The 17,017-nt window shown below is 43.3% G+C and overlaps 1 protein-coding gene across 1 annotated transcript in view; it reads right to left on the bottom strand.

The window, feature by feature from the left end:
• Kul (Kuzbanian-like) overlaps positions 1 to 17,017 on the bottom strand; it is a 454,968-nt gene that overhangs the window by 9,625 nt on the left and 428,326 nt on the right. Inside the window, exons 8-11 of the mRNA XM_067760833.1 lie at positions 9,557 to 9,681; positions 9,345 to 9,473; positions 8,392 to 9,110; positions 8,151 to 8,316 (exon numbers count right to left, since the gene is read on the bottom strand). Of these exons, the coding sequence (XP_067616934.1) occupies positions 8,151 to 8,316; positions 8,392 to 9,110; positions 9,345 to 9,473; positions 9,557 to 9,681 (1,139 nt within the window). The remainder of the gene's footprint in view (positions 1 to 8,150; positions 8,317 to 8,391; positions 9,111 to 9,344; positions 9,474 to 9,556; positions 9,682 to 17,017) is intronic.

Raw genomic sequence — 17,017 nt, forward strand, 5'->3', positions numbered from 1 at the left:
GCCATCGGTACTACTAGATTCATCACAAGTTATTTTCAGAGCTTCTAGAAGAATTTTTTGTCTTGCTCTTTCTGCTTGAACCAATCCTAGGAAACACGTTTTGAAGAGAGGATCCAGAAAAGTAGCAACCAGATATTTGTTTTTTTCATCGAAGCTAAACCGCCTTTCAAGCTCGCCTTGCAGTGAAGATCTCATTTTTACTAAATTTGGTAGTATCTCAGCTGTCTCTGCTTTCCCCAGATATTTTAATAAATTTACTGCATGTGGAATCACTTCCGAGATGCAAAAGTTACCTGAGCTGGATATTTTTGTAATCTCTTCGAATGGTTTGAGGAGTTTGATACATTGTTCCAATTGTCAGATTTAATCAAGTTTCATGATCTGTTATGTACAAGGAGACAGCTGCTTTTGTTCTAATAATCGCTCTATTAGATAAATACGTAGAATTCCAGCGTGCGCTCACATCTTTTACTAGTTGGTGGTTTGGCAAGTTAAGTTCTTGTTAAATGGATTTAAGTTTCTGCTCTGCTAAGCCAGAATGATTAAAATGGGTAACAATTCGTCTCGCAGCAGCTATCATCTGTAGTACTTCTGATTGAGATTTTAGTGACTCCTCTATAGCTCGTTGCAGTTAATGAATAACGCACCTGCCTGAATCAAATCCCGCATCTCGCACACCTTTTATGATATTATAGCCAATATCATGGACAAGTAAATGGATCTTGGATTGAGGAAAATTCCATCTTTTGGTAATGACATTAAGTTCTTTTGCAATATTGATACCAGAATGTGAGCCGGGAAATGATTTCATAGCTAAAACTCCATGTTCCAGAATGAACTCTGGAGATATCCAGTGCGCAGTAAAGCTCAGAAAGCTCTCGTTATTGCGCTGGCATATATCAGATGTCATTGATAATGCTGCTGCCTGCGAAATACTGGCTCCTATTTTAGCACAAATTCTGTTGTATATATCAGGCACAGTTTTCTCGGTCATGTAAGTGCGACCAGGTACTTTATAATGGAGCAAAGCGTTTGCCATAAGCCTCTGGAATCCAACTCGTTCAACAAGTGACATTGGCTTGTTGTCTAAAGGAATCATTTCGCCAATCAAGTAATGATATTTTATTGATTTCGAATCATTAATATCCCAGAGAAATTTCCTTTCTGATGTTTCCTTCAAGGTTAGCTGCCGTTCCTTTGATCTGCACGTTCCAGGCACTGCTGGTATCTTGGATTCAGTAGAAGTAAAAGTACCGAAAGTGTTGCTACTACTTGTCGATGGAACATTAATTAAAGCAGCGTATTGGGCGGCATTTTTGGTTTTAAGATAGCTTTTGAAGGAGGTTGTAGCTGTAAATAAAAAAAACTAATATTAACTATAATTAAATAAGTTATTTTATTTCCCTTGTCTATCTTGTGGGATATCGAATAAATATAAATAAATAATTTCTCATAAAACTTTATTCCGAAACAACTTGGGTAATAAAAAATCGATTTTGTAAGTATCTAAAAGAAGGTACAGTGCAACCAAAAGTAAGTAAGTAGTTTAAGATATAACCAGTTAACCACCTACCTACGTAAACGTATTAAGTGAATAAAACTATTAAATTAACTTAAGGTTTTACTTACTTGCTTTCTTTCCTTCTCCGCCTCTTGAGAGCTTGATGCTACATAGCAAACACTGGGCCAGTTTATTATTTTCTTATCATATTCCCATATGTTCGATTTTTATTAACTGGTGTCATTTTATAAGCCTTTTAACGAACAAACAATTGAAAATGAACTAAGGAACAAACTTCTTAGCAAAATGGTAATTAACTTTTATTTTATGTATTATTTATGTACTGATAAATCGTTCCGTGACGTGATTTACTCGCAATTGCAATTGCTTGCACACCGCCACGCGCGCGCGCCGTCGACGCCTGCCACGCCAACGCAACGAGGAAAACAGGTTTCGACTTGTCGTAATCCAGGTAACGCGCCCCGCCAAGCATGTATTTCGTGCCGAATATTCGGCGCTTCGGCCGACAGCGTTGCCGAATATTCGGTATTCGGCTAATTCACTATTCGTGGCATCTATAGTGTGCTCACATACTTATGTACGCGCGTAAGAAGTTATACTTCTTTGGCATCATTAAAAGTAGATCGGTCCCTGGTCCACTTCCCGACTACTTATATACCAAATGTCAGGCATATAAAAGGGTGAAAATGAAACTTGATCGATTATATCGCTTCCTGGTCCAATTCCCGGAAAGAAGCTTCACAAGATCACTCTTTCTCACTCTCACTGTCACTGCCAGCTCCACTCACACTCGCAACCCCACTCATAGAGAATTTTAACCAAATAGGTTTAGAGGCGTTCTTTGCCGCCTTCGCTCTATATTTTGTTTCTACAGGTCAGGTTTAGGATCCTTGAGTTCTATTTTTCTTTGCGTAAAATTCTAAGTAGGCCTTATTTTTCAGGATGACTGCAAGTTAATGTTCATATATGAGATCAATGAGTGTACATTAGCTGGTGCGCGGAATGGAACCACGTGTTCGGCGCTTGCCACAATAATGAAGAATCGAAGTTTCAATTCAATATTAGAACAGTGCATTCCGGGCATGATCCTGGTCGTGGACATATTAAAATCCCATCGACGGCTTTAAATACTAGGATTAGAAGAAGGTCGACTACTCTACATCTGCATCAAGGCATTGAAGCGTTTTCGGGTTGAACTGACAGCCAGAACTGAGGCTGCTAGATGATTACTCGTTCAATACCTTACACCTATCAATCCTTTTCAAAATGGAAAAACTTCGTCGAATGTAGGTAGTCAGTCATTACGCTATCAACGAGCTAATCAGGCCGAGTCGTCAAGATAAGTTTAATTGTACGTCATTTAGAGCTCCACAGTTTTCAATTATTCTAAATCGTCTACATAGATCTAGTAGAGCAGGTATAAAGTGGTATCTCGTTCTTTTTTCATGAGTATCAGCTCTGTATTTTCTGCTGCCAGCTTAAATCCGTGCATATCTTTTTGTGCGTTTTCGGAATGAGTTGATCCTATTGTGAGCTTTTTTTATAGTTGGCTGATATTTTATCGTTATGGGACGAACTTTGCCTTTAATATATAACGGTGGCTTTCGAATACTAGCCATTATAAATTTTCGCCTTAAACATTGTCTGTTGTGTTAACAATTTTTTTGTCGGATGGATGCAACCTTCATACATTTCATTGAAATAATCTTGTAGGGCTCATAAGATGCTTTCAGATGGTTAGATTTTAGGTTAGATAAAATAAAAATGCCGATAACTAATGGCGTTTTCTTTTCTCAAAAAAAAAAAAAAAAAATGTGCCTTCATGTTACACTCTTAAATCGCAACTTTTGAACTTCATTACTTAGAGCTCTTAAAAATGGCGAAGTTTGTAGATAATAGTGGGATAAATATGTTGTAATAAATACACAAATCTACGAGGGAACTGACAAGAATATATAGGGTGACATTATTTCCAGAAAGGAAAACGCCATAAGTAATCAAAATGCGATAGCAAAATTGTAATCATATACGTATTCAACATTTCAGCATTTAGTTCACGCGTAACTAATTTTTGATAATATGATAAAAGTTATATAATCCTGACTACAGGTAAGATAATACATACATACATACGTATGTATTGGAACTTTAGCATGGTTTTTAAAATGGTTTTAAATATATAACTTGTGCTTATATTCTTTCGCCCACACTAACTCACCTCTCTTTCAAATATTGTAAAGAAATTCTCTGAAAATACATAAAAGTGCGCAACACTCATATCTGCTTACCTGACCTTATCCAATGGTACACTTGAACTTCACTTGTTTTCTTTTAAACATGAACATAAGCAATTTATGCTTCAAGTGTAACATGAAACAAAAGGACAATGACATAAACGAAAAGGCAGTGAATAGCTTCAAACAAGTTGTAATAGATTTAAGATAGATAGGAATTGTTTTTCTATTGAGGTATACAAGAATGTATCGTACAATGTAAACACACAATGGAATAGCACTGCTTTTAATGGTCAAAGAACGTTGGCTTAAAAGATACAAAGAAATATAATATGTTATGTCAGCAAGCTGAAGTGTTTTGGTGAATGTATTTTAGTTAAACGTTTTACACATGTAAATGTTAATACGATAATTAGGGCCCTGTTTTAGTGGAAACTGTCTAATCTGTCTGTTAGTTTTGGTCAAATGCTACTTTACGATAACTGTCGACCATAAATGGATCACTGGAAACTCAGTCAGGGCCGATGGAGGGCTCCTCTAGATAAGTAAGAGTTCAACCTATTTCAGTATCCAGATCAAAGGGAATCTGCTTTTCTCAACTGCCAGTTTCGGGTATTGGACACTGAGAAACCAGGTCGCCGGACATTTATCGGGTTCGCACAATAAATACAATTTATTACCATAGCTCGGCACTAGTCCACTTTCCGAAAAGAAAGGAAGTATCCCTATATTAACTTTGAAACAAATCGCACTATAACTGTTTATAAAGAATACGTCTGCCACTGGCCCGCCTACCGGAATGAAAAGTTTCTTAAATATTATTTTTGGGAAAAAGGTACCCCTGTACCGAATTTCAAGCGAATCGAGCAATAAATAAAATTTTTGGAACAGGTCAGCCTTGATCCACAACGCGGAGACAAAATTTCATCAAAATCGGTCCAGTTGTTAAGGAGGAGTTCAGTGATAAACACACGTACATATATATGTAGATAGATTAAATCTCCTTAGTACACAAACATTAGTATATACATTTGCACATACATACATTCAAACAAGCCAAAAATAGAGGCCCTATTTCTATTTTGTTTTTTAGGTTTTTTTCGAATACATACATTTTTCAATCCATATACATATGTATGTATGTACGTCCCACTCAAAGCAAGTTTGCTCGTACAATTCACAGCGAACATACACACGAACTGCATTTCTAACATGTGACTTTAGTGCAGGGCTCTTCATTTCATAGCACAATTGTGCCCCCTCAATTCACACGCATATGATTCGCCGTTGTTAATTGAGTTAAGCTGCAGACATTGGTGCTTTATCGGTAACCGTATCGGTAACCTTATAACAGCTGATTCGACCAACCTTATGGGAATCAATGCAATCGATTATTGGTGCCGCTAAGGTCGTAACCGTATCTTAGCCAACCAATTGGTTCTTGGTTTACCGTCGTAACGATGAACAGCTGATTACGTTAGGGTTACGACTACAGCGATACGGCATCAATGACTCCCGCTTTAAGCTGGAGACATTGGTGCTTTATCGGTAACCGTATCGGTAACCTTTTAACAGCTGATTCGACCAACCTTATGAGAATCAATGCAATCGATTATTGGTGCCGCTAAGGTCGTAACCGTATCGTAGCCAACCAATTGGGTTTTGGTTTACCGTCGTAACGATAAACAGCTGATTACGTTAGGGATACGGATACAGCGATACGACATACGGCACCAATGACTCCGGCTTTAGTCACCGCTTGGCACTTGGCGTAGCAACATTGGTGATAAGTACCGGCTGATCGGTATCAAAATATGTATGAATAATTATTAATTACGCACGACCATCGCGACGATTCCGCTCTCACTAATACAGGCGCACTTTCAATTTTGAAGGGCCCTGCTTTAGTGTCACATTTTTTTTAAATTTCACTCTAATCAATTTTTCATAACGCGCCTAAAGAAGTATAATTTCAAATCCCTACTTAAATCAACACCCACACATCAACAACGGCCACGCTCGCTTCACAGTTGGTCACCCAGCTGATCATACTCTTTAACAGTGTGTTAAAGCCGCGTCACATAAGCAATGGATGCGTTTTACTCAATCTTATGCATAATGAGTAGATTGCATTTATTTTTATGGAGAACGGTAGATTGGGCGACACTGGTATAGGGAGAATGTTATAACATAACAAATTTTGTATGTGAATGGGCAACTAAAAACCACAACGACACGAAAGCAAATTTTGATGATGCACGTACAACAACATGATGACCGTACTTAAGCATTGGCTACTTCATTACTATGGACTCGGCAGCAATGGATTTGTATAATAGAAACACTAATACTATATACATACTAGCATACTAAATTTGAGCCATTATGCGTACACTTAAAAAAACGCAGTCACTTACTGGTTACGCGAGTTTGCATAGCCATCTTCTCTTCATATTCATCTTTTAACATTTTTGTTGCGACTTTCATGATCTTTAAAAATAAAATTATAAAGTCTTAACTGAACAGAAACATAGAATTTAAAATATTTTGTATAAATAAGGTTTTAAATACCATATCCAAAATTGAAGGAAAACTAAAAATATCAATATTGGCCTTCTAATTGCGTCGAGATTTTATATATTAATCATTTACATTTACAAAGTTACTGGCCGAGCAAAGCAACGTCATTTGGCACACAATTCGGGTGCATCTCTGTAATGTAAAGCTTCTTAGCGAAAATTCATCTGCCTTTGAGTTGCCGTTGGGAGTCGGCATAAAGGTCCCGTATACCAAGGGCGAATCCCGTTTCTTTAGCAGGTGAGGCTCTGACGAGCCCAATCTCCTAATGGAATTTAGGAGTGGGGCGAAATGTGGTAATAATAAATCCTTCCCGAGGTGGTCCAGTTTGTACTTTAATGCTGCTTGTTACCGGTACGTACCGGATCAATATTCGGTAAATGATCATCAAAATTGATACCATTTCCCAAAACCATTTGCTATAATTAATGGCAATTGGAAACACCAAAGGAATCTAAGTCCTTCCGTTTTAACCTCTCGATTATTACGCAAATGATGAGCTGTACGAGCTATACGCAGATATCAACATGTCCAGCGAATTAAAACGCAGCGGCTGCGCTGGCTAGGCCATGTTATGCGAATGAAATATGATGCTCCGGCCAAGAAAGTGTTTCTATCGGGACCCGCCTATGGAAGCAGAGGTTGAGAGCGTCCCCTACTCCGTTGGAAGGACCAGGTGGAAAACGATTTAAACTCCCTTGGTGTGACCAATTGGCACCGGTTGGCGGAGCGACAGGCGCGCCTTGTTGGACAGCCATAACCGTTTAGACGGTTAAGCGCCAATTAAGTAAGTTAGTAAGTATTACGCAAAGCTTTGAGAGTCAATTGGAAAAGCCCAAAGCCTCTCAAAAATTCCAAGAGCCATCTCATCTGTGGTTGACAACGTTCAGGACTCTATTCCACGCCATATTGGCAGTGGCGAATTTTATGATACTTCAGCCTGCCAATATCAAAGCACACTGAACACCGCTTGACCGACGATGTGAGAGTGGGATTGAAGAGGTTGTTGAGCGAAATACATAACTTTGTAGCTATTAGGCTTCTCCAACCCGATTGTATGAGAATTGTGCTACAAATATGAATATCTAGCCGGCGAGGTTCAGGCAAAGCCTACTTCCATGCGGAAGGATGTGGGTGTATGACTCGAAAGGTTCGACGTCATCATATTAGATCGTTCCCAACATAGTAAGACTAGCTATTCAAGGTGCGTACTAGATGAATATCCAGCAAAGAACTTTCAACAGCGGCAACACACTCCAAAACCTTACCCCACAGCGGATTAGGGGGCTTAGCATATAACCGCGGCAGGTATGCCTGTCATAAAAGGCGACTAAAAAACCAAATTGATTCAAAGAGTTGTGTAGCGCAACCCTTTCAAAGTGTTGCCAGCGCAAAATATCGTTTCACCAACCGAATTGTCAACCGCACCTACCCGTGGCGAATACTGTTACTTTAACAGCCGAGGCTATGGCGAACTCAAATTCCTCATGGAGCTAGGGGGTGGGAGGGCGGTATGGCTTTGAAGGTTTCATGTGCTCATATTAAATCGTTTCCGAGATGGTCGGGCTTGTGCCTTAATGGTGCTTGTTACCGCAACGTACCGGATTTGCATCCAGCAAAGGACCATCAACGTCGACAACACTCTTCAAGGCCTTCGGGAGGGTCCTTAATGCTACAACAACAATAACAACTCCAAAACTTTCGCCAAGTTTCTTTAGGCTACATCAATAGCAATAATGTGGGGGAGCGGTGATATATCACTACCTCTGCCACTCTCAGAATACATACTTAAAGCACATTAGCTATTAACAACATACCAGTAATATGAAAACACCCAAAGCGGCCAATACAACGGTATACCAGTTATGTTGTACCCATTTCTTGAATGTGGCTATACTCTCTTCAGACAGCAGTAATTTCCGTAATGTTGCCAACGGTCCAGATGGATCGACTTCGCGACATTTTTGGAATACATCACAATAACTGAAAACAAGAAAGAAGATAAAATATTTTGAACAATGTATTAGAATTTGAAAACCTTCGAGCAACACTACTCACCCATTGTAATCGTTGCATGGTGTACCCGGTTTTGCAAACATATCCGGCACATCAAATGGCGGCTCATTCCATTCAAACGAACTGCGACAAGCATTCCCCTCACCAGGCAATTTACAACACAATTCACACGATTTGATTTTATCATCATTAGGTCCAGGTATACATTGACATGATTCCAATCCATAGGCCAAACAAATACTACCCGTACAATCGCCCATATAACAAACAAATTCCTTATTACAAATTGTCTTATTTGGTTTGTTAATAGAGGGTGGACATTGTGGCATACGACCATCACAGTAGCTAGGATCCCGACAACCGTTATCATCGCGACACTTATCACCAAATTTCACTTTACAATCACTCGTACAACATGGTCCTTGTGATGGACTGCACAGTGCACGTGGTGTTAATGTGCATGGTTTTTCGTCTATGCGCGGATGACGTGACATTGGGAAACAGCATGTATCCTTGCAATCTTCCTCCCAACCACAATCACACTCTTCACCCGTTTCGACAACACCATTGCCGCAAATGGCTGCCTGCGGCTCGGTAAAACAACCTTTGGCGCTACGTGCTTTTGCATTTAGTACTGGTTCTATAGATTTCAATGAGCATGGTGAAAATTTGTTGTTGTTCTTTTTATCACCCGATGTAGCGCGCGCAAACATAATGAAATTACCATCCTCACCGCCGGGCGTACATTGTTCGGGATCGTGCTGGTCGGGGTTAATATGAATGAATGCCGTGCCGCCAATGCAGGAACGTGCAGTGTGTGTGTGTGTGTATAAATGTGGAATAATTATGATAAATAAAGTGAAAATAATAATAATTATTATTGTTTAATACATTTAGAATAGAATTCGATGAAATGTAGCATTCGAAAGGACTCAGCCTATTGAACTTCAAATTTTGACGGTCAGCATAAAAATAATATTTCTTCTTTCACTTACCGGCGAACCAAAATTATGCCCAATTTCATGTGCTAATGTAACATGCGACACCGCTGGAGGAACATGTTTACCATAATTGAGTAGTGTCACAATACCAGTATTTAAGGACTTAAGCGAGCCCCGATAATGCTGAAAAGAAATAGAAGTAAAAATTTCATTTATTGAAAAGGTCCAAAACTGAAAGTAACGATTTTTCAAAAGAAGAGTCTTACCCCATTTTTCTCACAAACCCCACCGGCATTTTTCAGGTCACCAGTCCAAGCCAAACCCAAAGTACCCATTTCAAAGTCTCGATATGTGAACATGTAGGCCAAACAAAATGCGTCGTAATCCTCCTCTGAACATAAAAAATATATAAGATTTTTCAAAATTGATATATAAAAAACAACATATCGTTTTATTTTAGAATAAGGGTATATACATATATAAAGCTTCCTTTCAGGGAGTAAAGCCAGGAGGGCGTATGGAGTTGTAATGCAATTGTAGTCTACAAAGAAGGCTTAACAAATTCAAAAGAGAGCTGGAGATGGGCGCGAACCCAAACATCCACAGTCCAGAAAATCTTTGCTCTTCCTGACTCTTGCACTGTTTTACAAACGCAGCTCTTTGCAATAGAAGAAGGAGCCAGAGTAATCCAGCATAGTCTAGCTTAACCTGCCCACATGACGATCTTTGTTAAAAGCCAGTCTTCCTTAAAGGCATCCTTGTTGGAATCTGTAGGCAACATTATAGAAATTGCTCACGGAAGGAGGTTCAACTTGGTAATGTCAAATCGTTCTCGGTGGTCGGGATGTTACCTTAATGAAATATCCGGCACAGGACCATAAACAACGATGACACTCCTCAAAACCGGCAGTGAGTGTCTTTATCGCTACAAGAAGAAGAAAAAGGTATTAATTGTGTCATAGTAGAAACTTTATGCGATATAGAATGAAAAGCATAGATCTACATAATAATTACGAAGCAAAAACACTAGTTACTGTCTCTGTTTGGCTGGCGCAAATCCTTGGGCTGAACCCTCCCAGAGGGTGCCGGCTGGTAATATGCACAACAGTTTCCCCTTCCAGGGGAGTGCTAGCTAAGTTTAGGAATCATCTCCATTTGTGCCCCAGCTCCTTAATAGCTTAGGCATATGGAAATGGTTTTTAAACGTGGCCTCAAGGTGGAAACTGGACCACGCCCAGTTGAAAAGGTGGTCCTCCCCTAATCCAGGGTGTTATGCGATTCCGTGCCCATTGGATGGTTTGCAGTCAGGCGCATCCGACTGTATTCTTACGGAGCCTCCCGGATACCGGTCCACCTCCGGGAGTAACGGCGACCTGCTGCGGTATGGGGCTCTACCGCAGTCGACCGCATTGTTTTCTCTATCTCTTTAACTTCAGGCCGCCGAACGGTCTCACCTTAGTAGGCAGCTAAAGAACAAGATATATTAATGAATAACAAAAACCTGGCCTCGGATCCCTGCACGGGTAAAGATGCCGCCCTTGGACTAGGCATTAAAAAAGTCCACAATTCGTCGGGAACCGCACCGACGGCGCCGACCAGGCCTTCACGGCAACAAAAAAATCTTCGGCCAACTGTGCAAGCTAGCGGAAGAACTAAACCCCTTGAGGGCAAGTCCAATTCCGCAGCAGCCGGCAAAGCTAGCCCCAAAGAGGGAAAGCAACGTCCGACTGAGCAAGCACAGGAGGCCCGTCCCACGCCCGTACCGGGCACCTCTTGTCAGCAGGTGGCTGGTAACAGCACTAAATCCTCCACGGACAAAAGTACTGCCTCCACCGCTGCAAAGTTACCTCGCAAGCCGGCTGAAACCCTTGAGGGTTCCAAGGCAAATAAGCGAATCCCGACTTCGGTCCGCAACCAGCGGAACATTCGCAATGCCGTCAAAATCGTTGAGAAACTTGGCAACTCTGCCAGCGACAAGTTGACGGCAGAGCAAAAAAGTTCTCTGGCCTGGGCCAGGAAGATTATTGCTGCCAAGAAGAGCAGCAACAACAACCCCACCCCTTCCTCTTCTGCCACCAAACAAACTTCTGACCCGAAGATGCCGGCCCTTAAGAGGCAAAGGTCTATGGGAAATGCCTCGAGCGATCCCAAAAGGCACCGGCCTTCGGCCTCTACTCCCCCTGCCCTGACCAAAACCTTCAGCGAGGCGGCTAAGGCCAACTTTACGCTGGCGGTTTTGAACCGCGGTCACCCGGACGGGAACATGACCCCGGATAACTGGAAGGATGTCCTTAACGGCCTTCTCAAGATCTTTAAGGACATCATGACCAAGCATCCGGGGCCGGCTCCCACTATCCGTGATGCCGGCTGGTACCAGGGTAGGGTCAAGCTTGTTTCCTGCGCCGATGAGCGCTCGTGCAAGCTCTACAAACTCGCCATAGCTTCGCTGGGACAGCTGTGGCCTGGGGCCAGGTTGGATGCGGTCGGTGTGGAAGAAATTCCGAACAGACCGAGAGCCTGGGCCTGGGTCCCAGACGGCATAGCGGATCCTGGCGAGATCCTTGATACCATCGCGGAGTCGAATCCGGGGCTACCTTCGAGCGATTGGAGGATAGTCCGGGTCGGCGAGACAAGGGCGAAGCAGCGTTATGTTGGTTTCATCATAAACGAGGCTTCTCTCCCTTGGCTTGACGAATGTGGTGGAGTATTAAGCTACGGCTTCTACTCCATCACGTTGAAAATTCGACGGGATGGTGCGAAGGAGGAAACACCGGACGAGGGTGAGCCTGTACCGCAAGGCGAGGGGTCAGACAGAAACACCCCGAGTGGATCTGCTGCCCATGGCACTGCCGAAGGGACCGCCACCGCTCCGGAGGATCTGGTGATCGGGCATACCGCCTCGAGCGAACCCGAAATCGCCACATTGAATCTCACGGACCCATGCAACACCTTGAGTGGACATGGGGCCGATATCGAACTGGCACGCAGCACTCCGGATGCCGAGAGCGATACACTCTCGGTATCTGAGTTTGCGGGCCAGTTCTTTACGGGCATGGACGAGCAGCTTTTGCTGGAATCCGACCCGTCGGATGCCGAATTCGACGATACTATCGTAGAGGAGACATCCGACGATGCGGATCAGCAGAGGATGGACGTCGATGCCACAAACGAATCGTAACGGGCGCGCAGGTACTACAGATAAACCTGCACCATTCTAAGGCAGCCTCGGCTGCCCTAATATTACGCCTCAGCACTACGTATGAGGACGTCGTTCTAGTCCAGGAACCTTGGGTCGTTGGCAGCAAGGTCTGTGGACTCTTTTCTAAGGACTACCGGCTGGTGACACCGCCCGTGACAGGTAGAATCAGATCTTGTATTCTAGTAAAGAAAAATCTAGTATTTATGTTACTATCTCTTTTTAGCGACGAGGACTTTACCTGTATTAGCCTCGAGCTACAGGGGCAAACAATCTGGCTGATGTCCGCATATCTATCGCACGATCGCCCAACTTCTGTGCAGGACCGGCTCTACAAAGCGGTACGGGAGGCCCACAGTAAAGGGTTCCCGATAATAATTGGGGCCGATGCCAACGCACATCACACTGCTTGGGGCTCTACCGACATTAACAGTAGGGGTGAGTCTCTTTTTGATTCTATTATAAGTAACAATCTAAGTATATGCAACTCTGGAGACAAACCAACTTTCATCACCTCAAATAGGAAGGAGGTTCTAGATGTTACTCTAGTTTCTGGGGCATTCTCTGACCTTGTCAAAAATTGGAGAGTTTCCAACGAAAACTCCTACTATGATCATATGTATATCATTTTCACTCTGCTCTTGCGTACACCGCCTAGGGTGGCTTACAGGAACAGGAGACGTACGGACTGGAGCCTTTATAAAAAAGTCCTATCCTCTACTCTCCTAAAGAACGCTTCTCACGGTAGGCCGAGCCTACCGCTAACAACTGATGAAACGCCTCCTTTAGACACAACATTTGCTTCTCTCGGTGAGCTTGACTCATCGTCAAAAATAGAAGAAGCAGTAGATCTTATCACTAAATCTTGTAACGCTGCCTTCACAGTAGCCTGCCCGGAGATTAAGGTGAGGGGAAAGAAGAAACCCTATTGGTGGAACCAAGAAATCTCCGAGCAGAGGAAAAACAGCAGAAAACTCTTTAACGTGGCTAAGCGCACGGGAATCTGGTCCCATTATAGGGACGCCTTAAAATCTTTTAAGAAGTTAATCCAGAAGGCCAAAAGGGACTCCTGGAAGAACTTCACTAATGACATCGAAGAAGTCTCAGAGCCCAATCGCCTACGAAAGGTCCTCTCCAAAAACCCCATACCTCCAAGCTGCATTCGCACAACGAGCGGAGAATGGGCCACTTCTAGTACGGAAATTCTCCAAACCCTGATCAGCACTCACTTTCCGGGCTGCAGATCTCAACCATACATCTTAAACACGCAATCTAACCCAGGGCCATTTCAACCCCTGGACCACATTGTAAGTGAAAAAGGAGTTATCTGGGCAATCAAGTCCTTTAAACCCTTCAAATCTCCGGGAACGGATGGAATATTTCCCGCTGAATTGCAAGCTGCAAGCGATGTTATAAACCCGCTGCTAGCTAAAATCTACAAGGCTTGCCTCAACCTGGTCTATATCCCCACAGAATGGACCAAGGCAAAGGTAGTCTTCATACCCAAAGGAGGCAGGATATCGGGCAACAGTCCAAAGGATTTCAGACCAATAAGTCTGACCTCCTTCCTCCTAAAAGTTCTAGAACGATTGCTGGACGCCTACATTAGACGATCGGCAAATAAGGCACTCATCTCCAACAAACAACACGCCTACTCTAAGGGCAAATCCGTAGAGACAGCTCTACATGCTATCACTACTAAGATAGAGAAGGGTCTTGCCTTTAAAGAATTTACGCTGGGTATCTTGCTCGACATAGAAGGAGCCTTCAACAACGTTCTCCCAGCAGCGGTCACAAAATCTCTACGTTCTTTAGGGGTGGAAGAGCCTCTTATGAAGTTCGTCGAGCTCCTTCTAAACAAGACAATCATTATCTCTGAGCTGGGCAGCTCATCGTTAATAAGGTATACCAACAGAGGAACCCCCCAGGGGGGCGTTCTTTCTCCTCTACTATGGAACCTGACGGTGAACGCTCTGTTATCTATACTACGGCCCACCGGATGCCAAGTCATTGCATATGCCGACGACATAGCCTTGACAGTTACCGGCAAACACCTTCCGGTGCTTGGCGAACTCCTGCAAAATGCTCTTAATCTAACAAACACATGGTCTATGAAATGCGGACTCAGCATCAGCAGTGAAAAAACTGAGATGGTGCTTTTTACCCGCAAACGCAGTATACCGGAATTTACCCTCCCATCCCTAAACGGGAAGGAAATGAAACTCTCTACCGAGGTTAAATATCTCGGTGTTATTCTAGACAGGAAGCTTGACTGGAAGCGAAATGTGGAGGAACGATCCAGGAAAGCCACAATGGCTCTCTACGCTTGTAAGTCGGCAATCGGAAAAAGGTGGGGTCTCCAGCCACGCATAGTCCATTGGATCTATACGGCAGTGGTGAGACCAATACTCTTCTACGCCGTCACCGTATGGTGGACGGCACTCGATATCGAATCTAACAGGAGTAAAGTAACGAGAGTGCAGAGGATGGCGGCAATGCTAACCAGCGGTGCCCTTCCCTCCACTCCCACCAAAGCTCTTGAAACCATATTATTCCTTCTCCCAACTGATCTATATGGCAGATACTGTGCCTCCTGCAACGCGGCGAGGCTCAACGCTATCGAACCCTGGAGGGATTGCAGGTTTGGTCACACCCGGATCCTGAAGCAAGTCCCTGAAACCTTCTTGAAATTGGATCATACAACATCGCCCTCTTGCTGGGACAACAAATTTTCCACAAGAATCCCAGAGAGGAACGAGTGGGCAAACGGCGTAGAGCCGGGATCACACGAAATCTCCGTTTTTACAGATGGCTCTAAACTAAACAACAGAGTCGGCAGCGGGATATTCTCGGAGAAGCTCAATCTAAGCGAGAGCTTTCGCCTACCTGATCACTGCAGTGTTTTTCAGGCTGAACTCATAGCTATCTGGGAAGCAGCCCGTTATCTGGCTAACCTGCAGGTAACCAATTCTATTTCAATTTTCTCTGACAGCCAAGCTGCAATAAAATCCCTGCAATGCAGTAACACCTCGTCACTAGTGGCATTGAAGTGCAGAGAAACCCTCAATAAACTAGCTGAAAATTGCAACCTAAGCATAATATGGGTTCCTGGCCACTGTGACATCTCAGGAAACTGCGCTGCGGATGAGCTAGCTAGGGAAGGCACCAACTTGCAAACAACAACCTCCGCGGATTGGGCCAGCCCTCCTCTAAACACTTGCAAATACCACCTGCGATCTCTTTTCAGGGATCAGGCAAACGCTAGATGGGCGAGGGAACCTACATGTAGTATATCCAAGCAAATCTGGCCTAAGCTGGATGAAAAGAGATCGCGATCGGTGATATTATTAAACCGTGTCTCTATAAGCCCACTAATGGGCCTTCTTACAGGTCACTGTCTCGTGGGCACTCACGGTGCCTATATGGGCCTGCAGACAAATGACTTCTGCCGCAGCTGTAGGGACGAGGAGGAGATAGAAAGCGTTGAGCACTATCTGTGCCACTGTCCCGCACTGTCAAAAACCAGGTACCAATGCCTCCACAGACACTCTTTTGGGTGCCTTGCGGAGCTTAAATCTATAAACCCAAACGATATCTTGCGTTTCAAGGCAAACGCGCTGGTTTAGCCTCACTGGGGTCTAAACTCTCCTCTTCTTCGAAAGTAGGGTAATAGGAAATAGGGACCCCCCGCGTGGTAGCACAACGGGCCACAACGGCCTACGTAAGTCTCCGCTCGGACAGCGGAGGCAGCCACTCTAACCTAACCTAACCTACTGTCTCTCGAGCGAAATTGTAGTTAGAACATTGGGTAATGGCAAAGAAACTTTTTTAGATCTCTTAAAAATGTCTGACCTTTCTGTATCAAAGGACTGTTTGACTAGCAGCAAAAACAGCCACACCATTAGTTACCACTGCAAATAAAATACATAAATCGGTAAGGTAAGTGTGTGCCGAGATGCCTTTTCGGTTAATGTAACCTTTAATCAACCCCTCACCGTTTCATTAACCACAGGCGGACCCACCACCATTCACTAGCAACCAACCGCTAAAACAACAACAATAACAATCAATCATCATCAACCATCAACCGGTTTAAGGTTTATGAGCCCCTCTTTCCTGCGTCTACTATTACTTTTGGTACCGAGCAACCACTACCCACTTTACCTCCACCATCCTATGTTAAACATCCAACGTAACAGTAATAGGTGTATATTTTTGATAACTCTGGCATCGAGTAACCACTAGTCTTTTTGCCAGTTTTCTCATTTTTCACCGTCAGCTACCCAAATGTACACCTTCAACTTACTCCTCCTCTCGTTCTGGATAACAGTAAACAGATAATCGGCTTACCGATCTAAAGTAAATTTTTTATTGTTATGCTATGCCCTATTTAATAGATGTAATCTCACTTAAAAAGAGCCGTCTAACGGGACTCCAAGGGAGCTAGCAGTCTCAACAGGGTTGGACCATAACATGATGCCGGAAACTGTGGTATTGTTTCGGGATCATGTCGGAATAATTTGTGAATTAT

This window comes from Eurosta solidaginis, chromosome 1, assembly GCF_040869045.1.
Source record: "Eurosta solidaginis isolate ZX-2024a chromosome 1, ASM4086904v1, whole genome shotgun sequence".
NCBI lineage: Eukaryota > Metazoa > Arthropoda > Insecta > Diptera > Tephritidae > Eurosta > Eurosta solidaginis.